Source organism: Pelophylax lessonae (assembly GCF_965119305.1).
Source record: "Pelophylax lessonae genome assembly, chromosome: 9".
Lineage (NCBI taxonomy): Eukaryota > Metazoa > Chordata > Amphibia > Anura > Ranidae > Pelophylax > Pelophylax lessonae.
Window position 1 is genome coordinate 252,369,426 of NC_138776.1, and position 25,631 is coordinate 252,395,056.

The window sequence follows — 25,631 nt, forward strand, 5'->3', positions numbered from 1 at the left end:
CCCGCTTCTCTCCCTACTTTATTGAAACCATTAACAAGCAGGCAGGGCTAGGAAACTTCCCTTGTGAGCCCCATCCTCTGCTATGATGTAACTAATAAACCGAGAATTTTTTTTTATCTGTGTGTGTCAAATTTATGTCCTTCGGTATTGTCCAAGTGTCAGGAAAGGGCTCACCTGCTGGTGGCCCTGTGGCTCCCAGATCCATAGGCTGCAGTTCCAGTGTCCACTAGTGGGTGTCTCTTAAGTGGGGTACACACTAGTAGAAAATCTGCCGAAAATTCCCGCCCGATGGGAAATCGTACGATTTTCGGTTAGTGTGTACACAACTTTCAGCAGCCGATGCCTTTTTTAACGAAAAAAAACGGAGGGACAAACACCAAAATTTTTATCGTCCGTCCCCAAACAACTAATTTTCGCTTAATGTGTATGCAGTACGTCTGTGAAAAATCAGAATATGAAAGGCCATGCATGATCTGAAGTTGCTGACGACCTGGAAGTCTAGGAACAAATGTCCCCCAAAAAAAAATTAAAAATCGGACGAGAAGTTTCGTGAACATTTATGCACTCTCTACTAAAAACGGTTGTGAAAGCAAGCATGAGAGAGAAAAATCGGAGGATATTTTGTCCGATTTTCGTCAAGTGTGTACGGCCCTTTAGCAGCCAGAAGCTCATATTAGTCATCACCTAATGCTTGTTGCAGGAAGTATATTTAATCCTGTCTGTCCTTTTGTTGCCTCGGTGTTGTCTCCATGTGCCTGTGACCTGCGTTCCACTGTTCCTGTATCTTGCATCCGGTTTCCTGTTCCTGGACCCTGATCCCTTCCCTTCTGTTCTCTCTGCCTTCTGTTACCCTCTCCCTGTCCGGTCTTGCTCCCAGCTCCCTCTGCTTGATCTCCCGTGTATGACCCCGGCTCTGTTACGATTACGCTTGCATTCCCTATTTGCTATATATATTTGGTTTAGTCAGTTGTGCATTGTGTGTCACTATTTCTTTGGTTATCTGGTTTGTTTTACACAGTTTGGTTTATTGGAGGTGCGTTTACATTTGTTGTTCACTCCTTTTTAAATAAATTGTATTCTTTTACACTGTATTTGTGCCTGACATTCGTTGTGTCAGTCCACACATTTCTGGTCACACCAGCAGCTGACACCAAGAAAGAAGATGATGGTACTCCAAGGTGGCATTAGGGATGCACCGATCCGGCTTTTTTGGTCCCGATCCCCATCTTTTGCTTTGTGAAATCGCTGATCCCGAGTCCGATCCGGAAGTACTGTTTTGTGAGCTTATAACAAAATAATACTTCCGGATCGGTATCGGCAGATACCTTAGAACAATTGTGCATTCAAAATCTAAAATGTCATGGATTTAGTCTTTAAGAGGTTAAAATTCCCTCCTCCGGCAGACGGAACGAAAAGATACATTGTAATCATTGTGTTTACCTGGGAGAGTTGAAAGGCATTTGCAGGAGGCTCTTTTTTTTTCTTTGACAGCTGTTCTCTGCTCCCTCACAAGCTATAAAGAGCAAAACCGGATCGGCCCGTGGATCTGTTAATTTTACCGATCCCCCGATCCAGCTATTTTGCCGTATCGGGGCCGATATCCGATCCGAATATCGGATCGGTGCATCCCTAGGTGGCATCCTTTCTTTATTGAAACCATTAACAAGTAGCAAGGCCTGGGAAATTCCCCTTGCGAGCCCCATCCTCAGCTATGATGAAACCAATAAACCTGGAATTTTTTATTTTTATTTCCATGTATCGAATTTATGTCCTTAAGAATTGTTCAAGAAAGAAAATTATGGCACTACAAGGTGGCATCTCTACTTTATTGAAACTATTAACAAGTAGGTAGACCTAGGAAATTCCCCTTGCGAGTCCCATCCTCCGCTTTATTTTGGAGAACGGCGAAGGAGCAGTAAAATCAGGGTAGTTCCTGAAGCTCATACAACCCATATGGAGGAAGGCCAAAGATCTCCCCATCCTTCATTTTAATGGAGATATGCACCCATCTGGATCCGGATATGTCATAAAAGCGCTAACTGCTCTTTCCTTTCCCTCAGGTGTTACATCTAAAACACAGGATGCTCAAGAAGAGATGTGACATAAGGGAGGATCCTTGTAAAAACATCCTGAGGCTTGAAAATGGCTTCTTCCCGTGTGATATTTGCCATGAGAGCTTCTTTCCACTTAAAACATCAGCCACATTCAGAACAGGAAAAGGGCTTCTCGGCTGTGGGTATCCTCTTATGGGTAGCCATATTTGATCCATCGCCAAAACTTTTCCCACATTCTGAACATGAATATGGCTTCTCCCCTGTGTGAGTCTTTTGATGAGCAATAAGTTGTTTTTTCCAAGAAAAACACTTTAAGCATTCTGGGCAAGAAAAAAGCTTACTGCCCGTGTGAGCCAGCTGATGCGAAATCAGATGGGCTTGCTGCTTAAAACATCTGCCGCACTCCGAACAGGGAAACGGTTCCCTGGGTGTATGAGTTCTCATGTGCCCAACCAGAATTGTTCTTTCACGGAAACACTTTCCACATTCTGAACAAGAATATGGCCTCTCCCCCGTGTGAACTTTCCTATGTGTAGTAAGATTTGAACTCCGGGAAAAACACTTCCCGCATTCAGAACAGGAATACGGCTTCTCTCCTGTGTGAGTCTTCTGATGCCTGGCAACATCCGATTTCTGTAAAAAACACTTCCCGCATTCAGAGCATGAAAACTGCTTGTCGCCGGTGTGCGTTAACTGATGTGAAATCAGATGGGCTCTCTGGGTGAAGCATTTTCCACATTCCGAGCAGGAAAACGGTTTCTCGGAGGTGTGGGTCCTCACATGGCTAATAAGAGTGGATTTTTCGCTAAAACATTTCCCACATTCTGAACAGGAATGTGGTTTTGCCCCCGTGTGAACTTTTTTATGAGTAATGAGGTTTGAATTTTGGGAAAACCGTTTCCCGCATTGAGCACATGAAAATGGCTTCTCCCCTGTGTGAGACCTCTGATGCTTGGCGAGAGTGGATCTTTCGGCAAAACTTCTCCCACATTCTGTGCAGGAAAACGGTTTCTCTCCTGTATGAGTCCTTTCATGTGAAATAAGATGAACTTTCTGCTTAAAACACCTCCCGCATTCTGAACAAGAGTACGGCTTCTCGTCCGTGTGACTCCTCTCATGGGAAAGAAGATGGGCTCTCTGGTGGAAACATCTCCCACACTGCAAACATGAATAGGGCTTCTCCCCCGTATGAACTTTTTCATGTGTATAGAGGTTGGATTTCCAGGAGAAACTTTTCCCACACTCAGAGCATGAATATGGCTTCTCCCCTGTATGAGTCCTTTGATGTCTGACAACATCTGACTTCTGGATAAAATATTTACCGCATTCTGAACATGAAAATGGCTTTTCACTGCTGTGAGTTGAGTAATGTCTATGGAGAAGCCATTTTTGAGCAAAACATTTCCCACATTCAGAACACGAATATGTTTCCCCCACTCTAGAAGTCCTCTGGGTGACATATTCTTCACGCTCAAAACTCAGACGTGTTTCATCCACTCTATGCGTTGTATGAGGGACAGAATAGGGGTGATGGGGATGAAATGACACATCTGAACTGTGGGGGGCTGAATGTAAATTTAGAGTAATGGGATTTTCTTCAGAAGAATCATATGTGATGTCACAGTCTACTCTCTTCCCAGCTGCAGAGCTAGTGGCATCTTTCTCCATGTTGCATCCCTTGTGCTGACCACCTTGAAGGAAAATAAGATTGTTTGGGTTAGTTTAATACTTAGCAAATGCATTTATAGCAATTTAACCACTTAAGGACCAGGCCTATGTCTGACACTTGTTGTTTACAAGTTAAAATCAGTATTTTTTTGCTAGAAAATTACTTCGAACCCCCCAAACATTACACACACACATTATATTTAATATATATATATATATATATATATATATATATACACACACACACACACACATATACATACACATATACACACACACACACACAGTATCTCACAAAAGTGAGTACACCCCTCACATTTTTGTAAATATTTTATTATACAGTGCCTTGCGAAAGTATTCAGCCCCCTTGAACTTTTCGACCTTTTGCCACATTTCAGGCTTCAAAACATAAAGATAAAACTAATTTTTTTGTGAAGAATCAACAACAAGTAGGACACAATCATGAAGTGGAACGAAATTTATTGGATATTTCAAACTTTTTTAACAAATAAAAAACTGAAAAATTGGGCGTGCAAAATTATTCAGCCCCCTTAAGTTAATACTTTGTAGCGCCAACTTTTGCTGCGATTACAGCTGTAAGTCTCTTGGGGTATGTCTCTATCATTTTTGCACATCGAGAGACTAAAATTTTTGCCCATTCCTCCTTGCAAAACAGCTCGAGCTCAGTGAGGTTGGATGGAGAGCGTTTGTGAACAGCAGTTTTCAGTTCTTTCCACAGATTCTCGATTGAAATCAGGTCTGGACTTTGACATGGCCATTCTAACACCTGGATATGTTTATTTGTGAACCATTCCATTGTAGATTTTGCTTTATGTTTTGGATCATTGTCTTGTTGGAAGACAAATCTCCGTCCCAGTCTCAGGTCTTTTGCAGACTCCATCAGGTTTTCTTCCAGAATGGTCCTGTATTTGGCTCCATCCATCTTCCCATCAATTTTAACCATCTTCCCTGTCCCTGCTGAAGAAAAGCAGGCCCAAACCATGATGCTGCCACCACCATGTTTGACAGTGGGGATGGTGTGTTCAGGGTGATGAGCTGTGTTGCTTTTACGCCAAACATAACGTTTTGCATTGTTGCCAAAAAGTTCGATTTTGGTTTCATCTGACCAGAGCACCTTCTTCCACATGTTAAAAAGGTTGTGAAGGCGCCCAGCCCTAATTAAAAGATGTTAAAACCTGCTGCCCTTTTAATTGTTAACTTAACAATAAATAGGTAATGGGTATATGGTAAAAAGGCGCTGGTAATCTTTAAAGTGCTGTGTATAAATACTTATAAAAATAACTTAAAATGTTTTCCACAAAGTATAAAGGCTTCAATAGTGCAATATATCTTAAATAATTAATAAAAGTGCAAGTGCTATCAAACTTCCGTGCAAAAAAATAAAAACATTTTTTTGAACCAGTGCTTAATTGTGCATACCACAAAGGATCAATAATACCACAAAACTGGTGCATATATTGGATCAATAACTATTGTGCTCACAATTTTAAAGTGTTAAAGTGATAAATGTGCTATATAAATTATATTTTTTAGTCCAAGTCAATTCATGCAAAAGGATTATCAATTCAATCGCTTGGATCTTTGGTGCTTCAGGTGTAGGGGAGTGTCACTCGTTGCCTCTTACCAGATAGGGGCAGGTCGCAAGGACCCCCAACGCCTGTGATCCCTTTAATTAGGTGGATCAAACCCTTTAATCGGCTCCTTTCTCCAGAGTATCCTGCTCCTTACTCCTATTCATGCGTTACTCGTACATATGGGGATACGGTCCGCATGTATAAAGATATATAAGATAGCCGAACAATAGTGTAATACTGTTGGTTTTTAATGGAAATACACAAATAACATATAGTTGGCTTCTTACATTTTGTTGTGCCCTCCTGGCACTGGGCAATTTGTATAGATTGCTTGCGGGTATCAGGAAAAGAGTCCTCCAAGGATCTGCAGTATCCCCTTTGTGTCTCCTATTTCCCTGCTCGCATGCGGCGGTCGGCTTGCGTTCCAGCCTGTGTATCAAAAAGCCCTTACTTCCTGCTACCGGGTATCAGCAGTGACCACAATGCATTTCGCTTGTCTATGCGTCATCAGGCGGTGGTTCTTCTTCCACATGTTTGGTGTGTCTCCCAGGTGGCTTGTGGCAAACTTTAAACGACACTTTTTATGGATATCTTTAGGAAATGGCTTTCTTCTTGCCACTCTTCCATAAAGGCCAGATTTGTGGAGTATACGACTGATTGTTGTCCTATGGACAGAGTCTCCCACCTCAGCTGTAGATCTCTGCAGTTCATCCAGAGTGATCATGGGCCTCTTGGCTGCATCTCTGATCAGTCTTCTCCTTGTATGAGCTGAAAGTTTAGAGGGACGGCCAGGTCTTCGTAGATTTGCAGTGGTCTGATACTCCTTCCATTTCAATATTATCGCTTGCACAGTGCTCCTTGGGATGTTTAAAGCTTGGGAAATCTTTTTGTATCCAAATCCGGCCTTAAACTTCTCCACAACAGTATCTCGGACCTGCCTGGTGTGTTCCTTGTTCTTCATGATGCTCTCTGCGCTTTACACGGACCTCTGAGACTATCACAGTGCAGGTGCATTTATATGGAGACTTGATTACACACAGGTGGATTCTATTTATCATCATTAGTCATTTAGGTCAACATTGGATCATTCAGAGATCCTCACTGAACTTCTGGAGAGAGTTTGCTGCACTGAAAGTAAAGGGGCTGAATAATTTTGCACGCCCAATTTTTCAGTTTTTTATTTGTTACCAAAGTCTGAAATATCCAATAAATTTCGTTCCACTTCATGATTGTGTCCCACTTGTTGATTCTTCACAAAAAATTTACAGTTTTATATCTTTATGTTTGAAGCCTGAAATGTGGCAAAAGGTCGAAAAGTTCAAGGGGGCCGAATACTTTCGCAAGGCACTGTATATTATATATATATATTTTTTTTTAGCAGAGACTCTAGAGAATAAAATGGAGATCGTTGCAATAATTCATGTCTTCATGTCATGTCCATTATTCACTGATACCCTGTGGCCGTTCCTGGTATTACCATCCAAAAAGCTCATATAGGCCGACTCATTAATCTGAGTGACCCTTTTAATATGGTAAGCTGCCAACCTATTTTATTACACGGTGACCTGCACATTGGGGTTTTTCTTCATCTTCAACATACCTGGTGGATGTGATAGCTACTGGGACTTGTGGTTTTTTGAATCTTTCTTTTAATTCATTATATTACATCACTGAGGATTTCTGTTTTGGACACAGCATTTTTTCCATTCTTCATTGCATGGACTTGGTTGCTTTATATATATATATTGGACATTATATAGGTTATAAGGAATTCATTTTTTTATCACAATTATTATTTGATTGTAGCTACTGTATTTATCATTTTTTGCACTAATGTCACATTTAGTGACATCTTAATTACATAGCGCAGCACATATTACTACTAGAAGTAAATAGATACCCAACATGTCTTGCTTAAAAATTGCACACGCTCGTGGAATGACGACAGACATTGGTACTTAAAAATCTCCATAGGTGATGCTTTAACCACCTCAATACAGGGCACTTAAACCCCCTTCCTTCCCAGACCAATTTTCAGCTTTTAGCGCTGTTGCATTTTGAATGACAATTGCACGGTCATGCAACACTGTACCTAAACCAAATTTGTGTCATTTTTTCCCCACAAATAGAGCTTTCTTTTGGTGGTATTTGATCACCGCCAGGTTTTTTCTTTTTTGGTGCACAAATAAAAAAAGACCGAAAAGTTTGAAAAAAAAAAAAAGTTTTTTTGTTTAGGTTATAAAATTTTGTAAATAGATAAGTTTTTTCCTGCACTGATGACGCCGCACTGACAAGCACTGATGAGGAGACACTGATGGGGTGGCACTGATATGCAGCACTGATGGGCACTGATAGGTAGCACTGATATGCAGCACTGATAGATAGCACTGATATGCAGCATTGGTGGGCACCGATAGGCAGCGCTGATGGGCACTGATAGGCAGCACTGATGGGCACTGATGGGTGGCACTGATGGGCACTGATAGACAGCACTGGTGGGCAATAATGGGCACTGGTGGGCGGCACTGATAGATGGCAATAACGGGCACTGGTGGGCAGCACTGATAGATGGCATTGGTGGGCAGCACTGATAGGGGGGCACCACTGGCAGGCTCTCTGAGCCCTGTTTTCCATCCCTGGTGGCCATGGTGGGCATCCCTGGTGGTCATGGGTGGGCATCCCTGGTGGCTCTAGTGGCATCCCCTCCCCCCAGGGCTGCACTGGTAATCAATCATCTGATTACCAGCACAGACCCCCCCTGTGATCAGTGAGTAATTAGAAATACTCACTGATCACCCAGGCTGCAGAATCGATCCTCTCCTTCTCCTCACACTGACAGGATCTGTCAGGAGGAGAAGAGATCGAAGCCGTTAAAACGGCTGTATTGACATTACATGACGGCTGTGATTGGTCACAGCCGTCATGTGATCAGGAGGGCCAATCACAGGGCCCTCCTGCCGAGTCTTGTTGCTCTGTGTCCTAGGGACACAGGCACATCGAGATCGCGCCGCTGCGCGTGCCCGCGGCGGCGCGATCTCTCTCCTTCTGAAGGACGTTCCGGAACGTCCATTCAGAAGGACGAGACTCCCACCCGGCCGTATATGTACTATGGCCCGGGTGGGAGGAGGTTAAAATTGCTACAGGTTACCAGTGTAGAGTTACAGAGGAGGACCAGGGCTAGAATTAGTGCTCTCGCTCTAACAATCGCCGTGATCCCTCACATGTGCGGTTTGAACGTTTACATATGTGGGCGCAACTTGCGTATGCGTTCACTCAGAGGGACGGGGAGCTTTACATTTTGTTTTTCTTATTTATTTTACTTTTTATTTTTCCACTGTCCCTATAAAAAAAAAAAAAATTTTGATTGTTTTCCCCGATACCGATGGCTCCAGTAAACGACCGGGAAGAGGGGGGCACCTCTCCTGCCACCCATAAAAGTGATCCCGTGGTGAATCCGCTGCTGGGACAACTTATGTGAAAGAGGACCACCCGTCCTGTAAGAAAATACTGGAGCTATGGCGCGTATCTGCTGCCATAACACTGGTATTTACCGTCAAAGTACCGACGTAAAACTTTGGCGGGTGGTTAAAAACTGCTTTGTAGTAATTTGATAGCCACGATAGTGGGCTTGGCCCCTTAGTTTCAGTGAAGGGAACTCTTAAGGCGTCAGCATGCCAAGACATTTTGGACAATTTCATGCCCCCAACTTTGTGGGAACAGTTTGGGGATGGCCCCTTCCTGTTCCAACATGACTGCTCACCAGTGCGCAAAGCAAGAAAAAACAAATAAAACATAGTATTTACCCCAATTTTTTGTATAATGTGAAAGATGACGTTACGCCGAGTAAATTGATACCCAACATGTCATTCTTTAAAATTGTGTCTGTCTGTGGAAGGCAATATTACCGGGAAGTGGGAGCGGGTGCCTGTTAAAATCAGGCACCCGGTCCTACCTTCACCAGAAAAAGTGCCAAATGTGGTAGTGAAGAGGGGGAGGGTGCAAAAAAACAGAACTTTCATGTCATGTCAGTTTATTTTAGTGCAAAAAACTGCATACACATTGCACATGATACTAGTGTTGTGGTGTGAACTGGGCACATAGAGAACAATTGTTTTCTTTGTTCCCTTGCAGAATGTATGTATGTTGCACCCTCCTAGATCGGTGCTAGGATAAAAGCATCGTTATGCTCCATCTGCTTATCAGGGGAGCCTGATCTGTTAGTAATGCCTGTTGCATGTGTCCAGGTGTGAGTCACTTGGTCTGAGGAATTGTCCCCACTGTATCCAATAGGGGAGCTTGTTGGACAGTGGAGAAAACCTAGCCAGTGGCAAACAGGCTTTTGTGGCAGTCTCAGTGGGAGGGCACCACTGCAGTGCATCCTGGGATTGACCATAAAAGCAGAGGGCACATGTGACAGGGCATCTTTAGCGGGAAACAGAGTCCCAGGAGGACGGTGATGGCTGTCTCACCTCCTGCAGTCTGAGGAAGGTGGTCGCAGGCAGTCGGCCTGGTGAACCAGGTGTGGAGCTGAGCCTTGAGTGTCCTGGAAAGCTGACGGTGGAGCTGCAGGCAGAAGTCAACTGGGAAAAACAGTGTCCGTGAGTACCAGGGGGCTTGCCAAGGGGTCTGCCCAGGAAGGGGGACCACTCCAGAAGGTCAGCTCACACATTTAGTAAGAGTAAAGGGGGTGCCAAGTAGAACCCTGAAGAGTAAAAGTAAAGGGGTTCCAAGTGGGCCCTGAAGAGTAACTCACTACATAGTTTGCCTATCAAATACTTCACTTCAGTAGCAAGGTGAAGCAGAGGCCTTGCCGCACTCAACATAGCTAGAACTCCTAAAGTTGGAATATCCCACTCATCCCTTCTCCCATCCCAAGTTCTAAATAAAACAACAACAAAAAAACCAAACCCTCTAGACTGTTTTCTGACTGAGCCAAACACTTAAAGTGCTAAGATTTCACAAATCATTGCTATGGGTAACCCAGGGGAACCCGCTTTCCGCAGCTCTCATGGGAGTAGTGCTACATGTAGAACAGGGATCCTCAAACTACGGCCCTCCAGCTGTTGCGGAACTACACATCCCATGAGGCGTTGTAAAACTCTGACATGCAGAGACATGACTAGGCATGATGGGAATTGTAGTTCCTGAAGAACTGGAGGGCCGTAGTTTGAAGACCCCTGATGTAGAAGAACTGACATCTCTGTACATGGTGTGAACAAATCCTTAGTGTTTATTACTCACCTGTCTTAATCTCTGGAGAAATGTCCGTTTCCTTACAAGGCCCATCACCCTCTGGATCTTCTGCTTCCTCTTTTACTTTAAGTTTAAATTGATTGGCGTCCTAAGTAGCACAAAATATTGCAAACAGAAATTATTATTCAAGACTCTGTCTTGGGACCCATTCTGTTTAATTTATTCATAAATGACATAGAGGACGGGATCACTAGCTCAATCTCACGACACAAAAATAAGCAGGGCAATAACTTCACATCAGGATATAGAAATTTTACAGAAAGACCTGAACAAAATAACGGAGTGGGCAACTATATGGCCAATGAGGTTTAATGTGGAGAAATATAAAGGTAATACACTTGGGGGCTAAAAAACAAATGCAAACTACTCACTAGGGGGGAGAACCTCTGAGGGAATCAAGGATGGAGAAAGATCTGGGGGTCCTAGAAGAAGACAGACCGAGCAATAGCAATGTGAAGCTGCAGCTTCCAAAGCCGGCAGAATATTAGCATGCATTAAAAAAAATAAAAAAAAAAAGGGGATAAAACTATAATCCTGCCACTTTATAAAATTCTGTTAAGGCCACATTTGGAGTATTTCGTCCAGTTCTGGTCACCAGTCCTCAGAAGGGATGTGCTGGAGCTGGAAAGAGTTCAAAGAAGGGCAACGAAATTAATTTGGGGATTGGAGGACCTCAATTTATTCTCGCTGGAGAAGAGACGCTTGAGAGGGGACATGATAGCAATTAACAAATACCTCAATGGTGATCCCAGCATAGGAAAAAACTATTCAGTCGCAGGGAGTGTAAGAGGACACAGGGCCACACAATGAGATTAGAGGAGAAGCGGTTAAACCTTAAGATGCGTAAGGGGTTCCTTCACTGTCAGGGCGATAAGGATGGGGAACGCTCTTCCACAATTGGTGGTCTCAGCAGGGAGTATTGATATTATTAAAATGACTCTTGGACGTGCATCTTAGTGAACACAAGATACAGGGATATGGGAAATGGTTATCGACACTGACACACACACACCTACACAGGTGGAACCGAATGGACTATTGTCTTAATTCAACCTACTGTATAACTATGTAAGATGGAATCAAACATTATCATTTTCTAAATATGTGCATATGCTAGGAGCTTCCATAGCTCTAGTGCAGTGATGGAGAACCTTGGCACCCCTGATGTTTCGGAACTACATTTTCCATGATGCTCATGCACTCTGCAGTGTAGTGGAGCATCATGGGAAATGTAGTTCCAAAACATCTGGGGTGCCAAGGTTCTCCTTCACTGCTCTATTGTAAAAAAATGTGTGGTTTTAAACTGGAAGTAAACCCATCCATTTAACAGTTTCAAAAAGCAGTTACATTCCCGGCATGCCGGGAAAGTAACGGTCACATTGGTTGCGCTCTCAACCAAACTGTCGAGCCATCAAATGTCTGGTGTCAAAACAGATCACATGTGCAGCACCATGGCAACTGCTGAACAAACAGAGGCCAAGATGGCAGCTTATTGGGTGAAATATATAGGAGGGTTTAGTTCCGCTTTAAGGTAAAGGCCTGCATTATGCAGGGAGAATATTTTCAGTTTTAAAAATTCTGCCGATTACGGATCTATTTAATTTTTTAAAACCTAATAATAAGTGTGACGGTACTCATCGTCACTGGGAGTGAAAGACATACTTAAAGAGGAGTTCCAGCCTAACCGCACACTCACCTGTCCCACGGTCCAGCGATGCGCCGTCTTCTCCCTCTCTGCTCCGCGGCGCCGGCATCACTGATGTGGGCACCCGGCTGTCCCAGAAGATTGCAGGGAGGGAGGGAGAGAGGAGAACTTCTGCTCAGGGCGCCGCGGCGCTCCAAGCGGAAGTGGGAGCGGGTACCTGTCAAAACTAGGTACCCGCTCCCCCCCCCCCAAAAATGACATGCCAAATGTGGCATGTCAGGGGGTTAGGACTATTTAAAGCGGAAGTTCCACTTTTGGGTGGAACTCCGCTTTAATGGTTTGGATTAGGGATCGACCGATTATCAGCAAAGCCGAATATTGGAGGGCCAATATTCACTTTTACCGATAGATCGGTATCGGCCCCGGAACTGGCCGATATTACTGATATTAGTGTATGTAATATTAGTGTATATAAAATCCTAGCATCCACTTTATTAGTGCTTTATATAATGTCCGGTGTGTTTTTGTAATCTAATAGTGTGAAATACCTTCATTACATCGCCGCTCGGCCCTTCCGTGACCCCCAGCTGTCAGTGGGGGAGGAGAGAAGGAGAGCAGAGCGGGAGATTAGCTGAGCCCGGAGCGGCGATGTAAGGGAAGGTATTTCACACTATTCTAATCTAATACCCGGCGCTTCTGAGTAAACTGTAGAGGGGAGGGGCTGAGATCCTCCTTTGACAGCTATGAGAGGAGAAAACAGCAGAGTGGGAGTAGCGAGGAGAGCCCAGAGCAGCGATGTAATGAAGGTATTTCCCACTATTCTATTACAAGAACACACACTGGACATTATATAGAACACTAATAAAGTGGATTCTAGGATTTTAATGACACTAAACTAGGTTCACACAGGATTACTGGCAGGCAGGGAGGGAAGGGAAGACTGCACATTACAGCTAAAAGACCTACCCCACATGTTCAGTACCAGATTTGTGTCAAAAATTGTCTTTAGTTTTCAAAACTTTAAATGTACAAAAAAATTGGCTCATATCGGCCGATACCGATACTTAGTGACCAAAATATCGGTATCGGTCCTGAAAAGACCAAATCGGTCTATCCCTAGTTTCGATTGCTTCAAATGGGTTTGGGGTTTACTTATGATAATGTGTATGGAATGTCAGAGACAGGCTCTCCCTATTGTCTGTGTATTGAGGCGAGACGTGTATTCTGTTAAGCCTGTCTGTCCCATTGTTAAAATGTTAATGAACTCACATTGTTTCTGTCCAGATGGCTAGATAATTAGTTCAGGTTAATTCTATTTCTGTATACAATATCATCTGCATATGATAATGTAATCAGGCACCTGACCTGTGTGTGGTAATCTGATCAGAAGGGAGATGTGCTCATGTGTGTATAAATTGAGTGTGAAACTGTTCAATAAAGGAGAAGGTTCCAAAACGTATACAAGCTAAGTTGTCGGCTAGCTTTGTATGAGGGTGGCTGGGAAAACCTGATATCTATGTTCACGACTGGGAGGAAGCCGTATACTGATGGAAGTCCATAAGTACAGTGTGGGTTGAGGTTCCGTTACAATAAGTGAATAAAATAAAAAATGACCGGGTTCATTCCCCGTACGGGCCACCAAAAAAAAAAAAAAAGACACAGATGGTTTACCGGACATGAAAATGTAGAAGAAAATAACTTAGTAGAGAATGTATGGAAAAATAGTAAAAAAAATAAACCCACAGTTGGCCTTTGCATTGATTATAAGTCCTTGTTTATACTGCTGAGACTTGTCATGCGAATTGACAGGTCCAAATCATATGACAAGTCACATCCCATAGCCTCCTGTTCACATCGTAGCAATTATGAAAAAGGTTCCTGCACTACTTTTTACTGATTTCCTTGCAACTTGCATAGACTTCTGCAATAAAATCGGCAGTGCAAATAGCAATTTATGTGCGGCTTTGAAGTAGTGCGATTTTCAAAGTCACACCGGTATGAACCAGTGCTTAGCCCGATTCTGTCTACTCTTGTATTTGCAAGTTGTTGTGTAGCATTTTTTACGACCCTCAGTTCAATGTACCTGATGATATAGGATCTCCAGATGTTCCTGTGTGGAATCCCAGGAATATAGAGGACGGGTAAATCTCCTTGGTGGATATTCGCTATATGTTCCTCCTTTGGAAAAAACAAAAAAACACATAGTCCCTAAAGAGTTCCAGACGACTACATTTTGAACTATAGGAAAATACAGGTTTGTACGAAATGAGAGCAGCAGAATTTTCTAAAAAATTCCCCATTTAGCTTTCAGAACGTTCATTCGAATATCTATGAGTTTCGCAGGGATCCTCAAACTACGACCCTCCAGCTGTTGCCGAACTACACATCCCATGAGGCATTGTAAAATTCTGACATTCACAGACATGACTAGGCATGATGGGAATTGTAGTTCCTGAACAACTGGAGGGCCGTAGTTTGGAGACCACTGAGTTAAAGGTTCTAATTTGACAACCAATTTTGAGCAGAAGGGGCGGAAAAATGGAAAGACAAGGATGACATCTTTTTTTTTTCATCAAATCTAATTGTAACAAACTAATTTCCATTCATAAAATTTGCTAACTTGTGCTTGGTGCATGCTAAGTGTTACTAAGCCCACAACAGTAAAATCAGTCTGTATATGCGCAGTGAAGTCAATCGCGTAGAGCGTGTGACGTAACGCGTAAGGGGGGACTCCAAACAGGACGAGACTCGGCAGCCGGCTCAGGACTCTGTCTTACTGAGAGATACAAGGATAGCCAGCACAGCTCTATGTGCTTCTCCTGTGAGTGTACCATTGACTTTTGTATACCAAAATAGTGTAGCGCTAATGACAACCAAAAATATAAAATACCACATTAGTCATAAAAACAAGTGCGGTGATACAAGCAAGAAAAAACAAAGTCCATAAGGGTAATGAGTCCCAAAAATGGATAATAGGTGGAAAGTTTTAATCCAAAGGTGGAGTCCCAATAGATGGTGAGGCAGGAGGAAAACACCCGTGATAGGTAATGAGAGATGGCTGCTTACCAGAATGAATGGGCCCCCAACTTAATGGACAGGCCACAAAGGCTTGGTAAAAAACTCAGCATAGACTCTTGCCTCCATGTGGATTTAATTAGTTTCAAAAAACTAGATGGGCACCTTAATGATCACAACATGCAGGGATATACGATGTACTATTAACCACAAATGCACAAACACACATTATAGGTTGAACTGGATGGACTGGTGTCTTTTTTTCAACCTCAATTACAATGAGAGTTTGTGAATCCGTTCAGTATTTATTGCTCACCTGTGCCGATCTCTATAAGGATTTTCTCCTCCACTTTAATCCTTGCATGTTCTTCTTCCTCCTCCTCAGCTTTGACATCTGTCTGAGTGGTTCTGGTTTCTCCGGTGTCTGTGAATAAAGGTGAGAGTGAAGCCCCCTGTACTGAGATGTATGAGAGACCCCAGTGAGTGTGTGTGGGGGGAGACTGGTCATGTAACCCCCACCTCTGCTGATCCCCTGCTCAGTAGTAACCCCCAGCTCTGCTGATCCCCCGCTCAGTAGTAACCCCCAGCTCTGCTGATCCCCTGCTCAGTAGTAACCCCCACCTCTGCTGATCCCCTGCTCAGTAGTAACCCCCAGCTCTGCTTATCCCCCGTTCAGTAGTAACCCCCAGCTCTGCTGATCCCCCGCTCAGTAGTAACCCCCAGCTCTGCTGATCCCCCGCTCAGTAGTAACCCCCAGCTCTGCTTATCCCCCGCTCAGTAGTAACCCCCAGCTCTGCTGATCCTCTGGTTTTCTGATCCTTCTGGTCATGTCTCTTGGCTGGTAACCCACAATGACATGATGTGAGGAGGAGAGCCGGAGTCTAATAGAGGATAATGGCTCCTGACTCCCCCACTGGGCACATACTGTCCCCCCATTACTATCTACTGACAGAGGAGGGGGGAGAAGAAGAGATTGTTGTAGTGACTGAACAAGGAGAATCTGGGACTCTTCTCTGGATTTACTGTTTATTTCTCACCTGTGCCGATCTCTGGAGGGATCTCCTCTTCCTTTAACATCTCATCTTCCGTCACATATGACCCCTCTGGATCCTCTTTAACTTCTACTTTAATCAGGTTTTCAACCTGAAGAATGTTTAAATAGGACATACTCTCAGATCTAGTAGCCCCCTGCAAGATATATAAATATGATCCTTATAGTACAACAAAAAAGGCAAAACTTTTTCTGTTTTGGACAGACTAGAGATGGATTAGCACCCCTGTCAGTTTTTATTTCTGTCTGTGCACCCATTACGTAGATTCACCCTCTCTAATTGTCTCGTTTACCATTTTCATTAAAAGTGAAAGTAAAAAGAAAATCCCAAAGGTTGGATTGTCCCCAAAAAAATATGGAGGAGAAATCTTCCAATGGGGACACTAGATCTGGTGGCCCGGAGGGACCACAGGAGATTCTCTTAATTTGCAGAGATTTCCTATCACTTAATGTTTTGGATTACGGGACAGGAAGTGAAGGGAACGCTCCCCAATGGGTCACAGTAGAGCCGCACGTTAAAAAAAAATTTTGATCTCGATTTACCCTTCCCCTCACAATCTTAAAACAGCATGTCTTCGATTCATACAGAGCTGTTCTCTGCTCAATCACAGCTGTCAAAAGAAAAAAAGAAAATAAAAAGAGCCTCCAAAAATGCTTAACAACATTGTTATGGCTGCTAGATAACTATAAAGACACGGTTTTAGGCCTCTTGCACACTGCAGCTTGAAAAAGCTTAACCGGTTGCCGACCACACGCCGCCTATATACTGCAGCAGTGTGGCTCTCCCAGGCAAACCGACGTAGGGCTATGTCAGTTGCGCACCTGCAGCTAGGGGGCGGCGCGCTCCCGCCCCCGCTCGTCAGCGGGGAAGCCGATGCATGGGGCAGGCGGCTCCAATTGCCGCCTGACACCCACGATCATTCCCCGCTGAGAGAGAAGAACGGTCAGCTGTTGTAAACACATCTGATCGTTCTTCTCCCTGGAATGATCACAAAGTGCCTGTGATCCTTCTATATAGGATTACAGGTCTCTATGATCATTTCACAAGCCACCCCCCCACAGTTAGAATCACTCCCCTAGGTACACATTTCACCCTTTGATCACCCACACTGTTAACCTCTTCCCTGCCAGTGTCATTATTACAGTAACAGTGCATATGTATAGCACTGATTACTGTAGTAATGTCACTGGTCCCCCCAAAAGTGTCAAAAATGTCAGTCAGGGGTCCGATCTGTCCGCCGCAATGTCGCAGTCCTGTGGAAAATAAAAAATGCAGATCACCGCCATTACTAGTAAAAAATGAGGAAATGCGTGTGCAAACGCATATGCGCAAAAATACGCTCAAACACATACAAAAAAAAAAAAACAGATGGAAAAGTAGATGCTCAAACAGGAGTATTGTGTGCAAGAGGCCTTACAATGTATCATTATGTTCTTTTAGAGCAAAGAAATGAAATTCTGTCTGTAAGTGTGGGCAGTTTAACCTCTCAAAGACTAAGCCTTTTTCTGACATTTGTTGCTTACAAGTTAAAATCAGTATTTTTTGCTAGAAAATTACTTAGAACCCCCAAACATTATTTAACCACTTGCCGACCGCCGCACGCCGATCTACGTCGGCGGTCAGCCCCTCACAGGCAAAGTGACGTAGGGCTACGTCACTAGCTTGTGAGGGTCTAGGGAGCGAGCGCGCGCCGCCGGAGGCGCGCTCCCGCGTGGTCACGGACCCCCCCGCGCGTGTGACCGGCGGACCCGATGTCCGCCGGCCACTCTGCGATCGGCGGGGGAGAGGGAGAAAGTCAGGCAGCTTGTGTAAACAAGCTGCCTGTCATTCTCCCCTCTGTATGAGAGCTGATCATATGGATCTACTATGTAGATCCGTTGATCACTCTGCATACAGCTGAAGCCACAGCCAATCACAGTTAGAATCACGCCCCTAGGGACACACACAGCCCCTCCCTCTCAAATAAAGTTAACCCCTTCACTACCAGTGTATTTTTACAGTAACAGTGCATATATATAGCACTGATTACTGTAGAAATGTCACTGGTAACCCCAAAAGTGTCAAAAATGTCAGTCAAGGGTCCGATCTGTCCGCCGCAATGTCGCAGTACCGCAAAAAAAAAAAAAAAAAAAAAAAAATCGCAGATCGCCGCCATTACGCGTTAAAAAAAAAAAACAACAAAAATGACAAAAATCTTTCCCTTAGTCAGTAAACGCAATAACTTTTGCGCAAACCAATCAAAATACGCTTTTTGCGATTTTTTTTACCAAACATAGGTAGCATAAAAGAAATTGGCCGAAAATGTTAAAAAATTTTGATTTTTACATTTTTTTTGGGGGGAATTTCATATAAAAAAAAATGTGAAAAATATTGCTATTTTTGCAAAATTGACGCTCTTTTTTTTGTTTATAGCGCGTGATCAAAAAATCGCACAGGTGATCAAATACCGCCAAAAGAAAGCTCTGTTTGTGGGAAAAAAAGGACGCCAAATTCGTTTAGGTACAGCGTCGCACAACCGCGCAATTGTCCGTTAAAGTCACGCAGTGCCGAATCGCAAAATAACCCCTGGTCGTTTAGCAGCCAAATCCTCCGGGGCTTAAGTGGTTAAAATATTAGATAGATAGATCAGATAGTTTTTTTTTTTTGTTTTTTTTTTTTATTTATTTATTTTTTTTTTTTAGCCCAAGAGAATAAAATTGGGATTGTTGCAATCTTTTGTCACACTGTATTTCCCCCGAAGTCTTTCAAACACAGTTTTTTGGGAAAAAGTACACTTTATTGAATTTAAAAAAAAAAAAACAGTAAAGTTAGCCCAATTTTTTTGTATAATGAAAAAGATGATGTTACGCCGAGAGTCGTAAGAGAATTGTTATCTTTATTCTAAGCAAAAAAAAATCGTAATTCTCATTTTATCCAGAATCGTGCCACTCTAGGTCACAGTAGGGATGCACCGATCCGATATTAGGATCGGATATCGGCGCCGATACTGCCAAAATAGCTGGATCGGGGGGAATCGGTAAAATTAACCGATCCACGGGCCGATCCAGTTTTGCTGAGTCCCGGCTCAGCCGTCCCTTACTTGCACAGAGCCGCCGAGCCACAGGCCGATCCGGTTTGCCGAGTCCCGGCTCAGCCATCCCTTATTTGGTGTAGTAGTATGATGGTAGTATGGGATGGGAGCCGCTACTTCCTGTATAACTCCGGCTCACAGCCACCTGTGAATGGAGGAGCCATACACAGGAAGCAGCGGCTTTGCTCTGTACTGCAGCCGCATGCATATTGTGTATGTGTGTAGTTCCGGATCGGTATCGGCAGATACACAATGCCAGGTATCGGGACTAGAAAAGTCGGATCGGTGCACCCCTAGGTCACAGATGGCAAAAAATAAAGTGCCAGGGCTTATGACCCCCCCCACCCACCCTTACTCTATCCAAAGAGAAAGGTTTTGCCTATTCTACTTTAATCTCACCTACCTGATCCTCCTGATCTTCCTGTGTGGGTTCCCGGGAATACAGAGGATGGGGAGATCTCTCTGGTGGGTTCCCATTACTGGATCCATCTGTAGGAAACACACACTGACTGAATACATTGTTTCTATGTTTTTATATCAGAGGTAGGGATGAGCTCAGGATCGTTGGCCGAACCCATTTTGATTGAGCCCGCCGGGAAGCTGTCACTGGTACTGCAACAATGATAAACAGTCGAGGCATTCCCCACCCACAGATGCTTGGCATAGGTGACAGCTTCTTGGTGGGCTTGGCCTTGTGGGTTCAGATTAGAATCTGCAGTCACCTGAGCTCATCCGTAATCAGAGGATGTGTGTATCTAGGGCAGGGGTGGGGAACCTTTTTTCTGCCAAGGGCCATTTGGGTAAAAATAAAATCATTCGGGGGCCGTACAAAATTATCAACTTAAATGTGCCTGTTATATTTGGTCAAACATTTAATGAACTCACCCCTAATGTGGTGGCTGAAACTGCTTCTCTTTGGTGAGGTGTGTGATGTTAGCTGGTATTGATGATGTTGCTACTCGCAACTGGTTTTCCAGGTTTGCGTCGGTCAGTCTGGAGCGCAGTCGACTCTTTGTGGTGGTAAGTTTTGAAAAGAACTGCTAGCGGGTACTGCTAGTGGGTATAGCTGGCTGGTACTGCTGGCTGGTACTGCTGTGAGTACTGCTGGCTCTGGCTGGTACTGCTGTGAGTACTGCTGGCTCTGGCTGGTACTGCTGTGTGTGCTGCTGGTGGGAAATGCTGGCTAGCAGCAGCGGTGCCACGCTGGAGGAAGAGGCGATGTTTCCTGTATTGGTCACAGGCGGAGTGCATTTGATATCACTCCGCCTGTGACTCACTCAGACTGTCAGAACGGAGCCTGGAACTATACAGGAAGCATCGGCTCCATTCTGACAGATCAGCTGAGAGACACAGACTCAGCTGCACGGGGGGCCGGACCAAATGACTTTGAGGGCCGCATATGGCCATAGGTTCCCCACCCCTGATCTAGGGGGATCCTCAAAACTCTTCTCTCCTTTACAAGAAATGAAAGTCTCCTCTTACCCGGTAATGTGAGGGGCGGCCGCTTCTCCATCATGACGTCCTTGAGTCCTATATACCCCTCTATATGTCCAATGTGCCTAAAATATAAAGCTGTAATATAAAATCAATGTTATTAGAAATGCAAACGCCATTGCCTGTATATGTACTGCTGGGAAATTGGTTTTCAAAATGGTGGCATTTTTAAGTGGCCTCTCGGTTAGGCATTCCTACTCTGGCATGTCAATACACATCCATGGGAGATGAAGATGTATCAGATACCTCTTGGTGCTCCTTTAGTATATCAGGGACTTGGGAAGTAGGACGAGTTCATAGGATTGTACTAAAGTCCTAAAGTTACAAGTGAGCATGCGCCCTTACAGGTTGAGGACACATGAATTCAAAGCTCATCGCCAATTGGCTTATGCCTCGTACACACGCAACGATTATCGCCCGACCGATCGGCTGTCTTTTGTCCAGTGTTGTTGTGTTGGTTGGAATGTGCTCTAGACTGCACACAAATTTTCTCGGCCAACAAAAATCTACTTCAGAAGTGATGTCATGTGCTGGTTTCGTGTGTTTTTTCTTCTCTGAGCATGCCCAGTCTTGCTCATCAGATTTTTGTCTGCCGAAATCTGTACTGACTGACGGAAAATCGGCCATTATGTTGACGGCCAACAAAAATTAATAGCCTGCACACCAGATTTTTTTCGGCCGAAAAGTCGGAGTTGGTTGTCGAAAGCATCATACTAACAAGCTGAAAATCGGCCGATCGGACGTTGGCCGAAAATTCACGGCCAACTATCGATGCGTGTGTACGGGGCATCAGCCTGATGTGATGCAGGACAATGTACTGAAACACTGGCAGACCACCAATGAACTTGTAATGTTCCATATTTGTAGGCTGATCCGTCTATCTCTACTAGTGGAGCTGTCTATTCATACCTCCCAATGCTAGAACTTGAGAAAGTTAGGCAGGTGGAATGCAGCACTTTTTTTTCAATCTGTGGTGGTGCGCAAAAACAAAACACCTAAGTGTACAAAAAAAGTGCATCTGAAAAACACACACACAAAAAAGTGCACTTAAGGATGTGTCTGTGGTCCATACCCCCAAAGGAGTAGGACCTTACCCTAAGCCCCCCTCAACATGGTTCACCTAGCCCAGTGGTCTCCAAACTGCAGCCCAGGGGGCCAGATATAGCCCTTTGCTTGCTTTTATCCGGCACAATCCATGGGGCACAATTCCTACCAATGAAAACCAACAATGGGGTACAGTTCCTCCCACCAACACGAACAACAATGACACCAACAATGGGGCAGAATTCCTTTCAATGACCCCAATGATGGGGTACAATTCCTGCCAATGACACCAACGATAAGGTACAGTTCCTGCCAATGACACCAACAATGGGGACCAATGACACCAATTATGGGGCACAATTCATCCAAACAACACCAACAATGGGACGCAACTCCTCCCAGTGATACCAACGATGGGGCACAATACCTTCCAGTGATACCAACGATGGGGCACAATTCCTCCCAATGACATCAACAATGGGGCACAACTCCTACCTATGGCACCAACAATGGGGCACAACTCCTACCAATGGCACCAACAATGGCGCACAACTCCTAACAATGGCACCAACAATGGGGCCCAACTCCTACCAATGGCACCAACAATGGGGCCCAACTCCTACCAATGGCACCAACAATGGGGCCCAACTCCTACCAATGGCACCAACAATGGGGCCCAACTCCTACCAATGGCACCAACAATGGGGCCCAACTCCTACCAATGGCACCAACAATGTCGCACAACTTCTACCAATGGCACCAACAATGGCGCACAACTCCTACCAATGGCACCAACAATGGCGCACAACTCCTACCAATGGCACCAACAATGGCGCACAACTCCTACCAATGGCGCGCAACTCCTACCAATGGCACCAACAATGGCGCGCAACTCCTACCAATGGCACCAACAATGGGGCACAACTCCTACAAATGGCACCAACAATGGGGCCCAACTCCTACCAATGGCACCAATGATGGGGCACAATTCCTCCCACTGACACCAACAATGGGGCTCAATGACACCAATGATGAGGGCAAAAGTCCTACCAATGACCTCAACAATGGGGCACAATTTATTCTAATGACACCAAAGATGGGGCATTGGTTACTCAAACTGATGCAGAGATATTTTCTACCCCTGAAGACCATAGTCTGCCCCCCTCCCCCAAAGTCTGAAGAACAGTAAATTGGCTTTTTGTTTAGAAAGTTTGGAGACCCCTGACCTGGTGAAAAGGCCTGGCGTACCCCTTTCCTCATGGTCAGCCAAAGCCAACCAGCGAGGACCAGGTAAGGGGCTCTCCCAATTCAGGGGGAATTGAACCTGATAGCCACACATCCTCCCCTTAGACTTCAGGGCAGGCCCAAGGACCCACACCCTCCATCGAATGAGAAAAAGAAACACAGACAAGTGCAAAGTGACAAAACTTGAAAGATAAATTAATAAATGGACCTGAGGCCTGGTAACAAAAAAAGAGGCACTTAGAGACGTGGCCATGTGCCTTTTCACACTGTGGGGTTCCCAAATCCAAGAATTACTAAGAGGACCTCGGGGGTAACCAACTCCCTGAGGGTACAGACACCCCAGACTCTCTGCCTTCTTAACCCATAGCAAGACCAGGTAGACCCATCTAAATCAGGAGGCACCGGGCCCCTCCGGTCTTCCCAGGGCGATGCGGCACAATTGCTGTGAAAAAAAACACATGGTTACATTGAGCTGGCCATGCCTTAAAAGGGCATGGTTATATAGTTAAAAGCCTCGTACACACACAACTAATTTCCGCCGACCGGTCGTTCGTCTTTTGTCCAGAGTGGTGTCTGTTGATTGGAATGTGCTCTAGACTGCACACGAATTTTGTCGTCTGACAGAATTATACTTCAGAAGTGATGTCATGTGTTGGATTGCTTTCTTTGTGTTCTTTCATCTCTGAGCATGCCCAGTCTTGCTCATAAGATTTTTCCCTGTCGAAATCTGTACTGACTGCCGAAAATTGGACGTGTTTTGACGGTGGACAAAAATTTTAAAGCCTGCACATCAGAATTTTTTTGGCCGAAAAGTCGGAGTCGGTTGTCAAGAGCACCATACTAACAAGCCGGAAATCGGCAGATCGGTCGTCAGACGAAAATTCCCAGCCGAATTTCGACTCGTGTGTACGGGGCTTATGGCCCTTTTCACACTTGTGTGACTTGTGCTGCGACTTGAGACGGCAATGTCGCATGACGAGTCGTACCCCATGATTTCCAATGAGTACCCTTTATATCTGTGCAACCTCAAAGTAGCCCCTGCACTAATTTGGTCCGACTTTGATGCCACTTAAGGTCCATAGACCTCAAGATTCCACAGCCATTGCTTCAAGTGGCATCATGGTCACACAAGTGTGAAAGGGGCCTAAGCCTACTCGCTGTATACATCGAGCACATATTCCGCAGTCCAAGTCTCCACTACAAGCTACTGGTGGTCAGTTATGCCTCCTCTGATCATTGGTGGTCAGCTACTTAACCACTTAAGCCCCGGAAGATTTTACCCCCATTCCGACCAGGGGGTATTTTGCGATTCGGCACTGCGTGACTTTAACGGAGAATTGCGCGGTCGTGCGACGCTGTACCTAAACGAATTTGGCGTCCTTTTTTTCCCACAAACAGAGCTTTCTTTTGGCGGTATTTGATCACCTGTGCGATTTTTTGATCACGCGCTATAAACAAAAAAAGAGCGTCCATTTTGCAAAAATAGCAATATTTTTCCCTTTTTTTTATATGAAATTCCCCCCAAAAAAATGTAAAAATCAAAATTTTCGGCCAATTTGTTTTATGCTACCTATGTTTGGTAAAAAAAAAAAATCGCAAAAAGCGTATTTTGATTGGTTTGCGCAAAAGTTATTGCGTTTACTAACTAAGGGAAAGATTTTTGTCATTTTTGTTGTTTTTTTTTTTTAACGCGTAATGGCGGCGATCTGCGATTATTTTTGCGGTACTGCGACATTGCGGCGGACAGATCGGACCCTTGACTGACATTTTTGACACTTTTGGGGTTACCAGTGACATTTCTACAGTAATCAGTGCTATACATATGCACTGTTACTGTAAAAATACACTGGTAGTGAAGGGGTTAACTTTATTTGGGAGGGAGGGGCTGTGTGTGTCCCTAGGGGCGTGCTTTCTACTGTGATTGGCTGTGGCTTGAGCTGTAAGGACACTGATCAACGGATCTACATAGTAGATCCATGTGATCAGTGTCTTTACAGCGAGGAGAATGACAGGTGGCTTGTTTACACAAGCTGCCTGACTTTCTCCCTCTCCCCCGCCGATCGCAGAGTGGCCGGCGGACATCGGGTCCGCCGGTCACACGCGCGGGGGGGTCCGTGACCACTCGGGAGCGCGCCTCCGGGGGCGCGCGCTCGCTCCCTAGACCCTCACAAGCTAGTGACGTAGCCCTACGTCACTTTGCCTGTGAGGGGCTGACCGCCGACGTAGATAGTCGTGCGGCGGTCGGCAAGTGGTTAACCAGTTAAGGACTGCCCTATAAGGCCCCTTTCACATTCGTACGATGTGAAAGCGTGGCGCGACTTTGACGCAACTTGAAGCAATGCCTGTGTAATGTTGAGGTCTATGGACCTTGTGACGGTGTTCACAGTCACTGGGAGTGAAAGACAGATAATTAGTGGTTTGGATTGCTTCAGATGGGACAGTAATATTTGTCCGCAATATCTCTCCGGAAATGTATGAAGATGAATGGTTTGACTT

At 44.7% G+C, this 25,631-nt stretch overlaps 2 protein-coding genes across 2 annotated transcripts in view; one reads left to right on the top strand and one right to left on the bottom strand.

Moving 5' to 3' along the window:
* LOC309564368 (uncharacterized protein) overlaps positions 1 to 25,631 on the top strand; it is a 770,106-nt gene that overhangs the window by 572,863 nt on the left and 171,612 nt on the right. The window lies entirely within an intron of this gene.
* On the bottom strand, positions 2,000 to 10,654 carry LOC309562709 (uncharacterized protein). Its single transcript, XM_082266995.1, has 2 exons — positions 10,559 to 10,654; positions 2,000 to 3,745 (listed from the first exon to the last, which is right to left on the bottom strand). Exon 2 carries the CDS (start codon positions 3,720 to 3,722, stop codon positions 2,196 to 2,198), a length of 1,527 nt encoding a protein of 508 aa, XP_082123121.1. The 5' UTR covers positions 3,723 to 3,745; positions 10,559 to 10,654; the 3' UTR covers positions 2,000 to 2,195.

What these genes read in the sequence shown, in the direction of transcription:
- LOC309562709 (XM_082266995.1), bottom strand. Translation starts at nt 3,722, where the DNA reads ATGGAGAAAGATGCCACTAGCTCTGCAGCTGGGAAGAGAGTAGACTGT.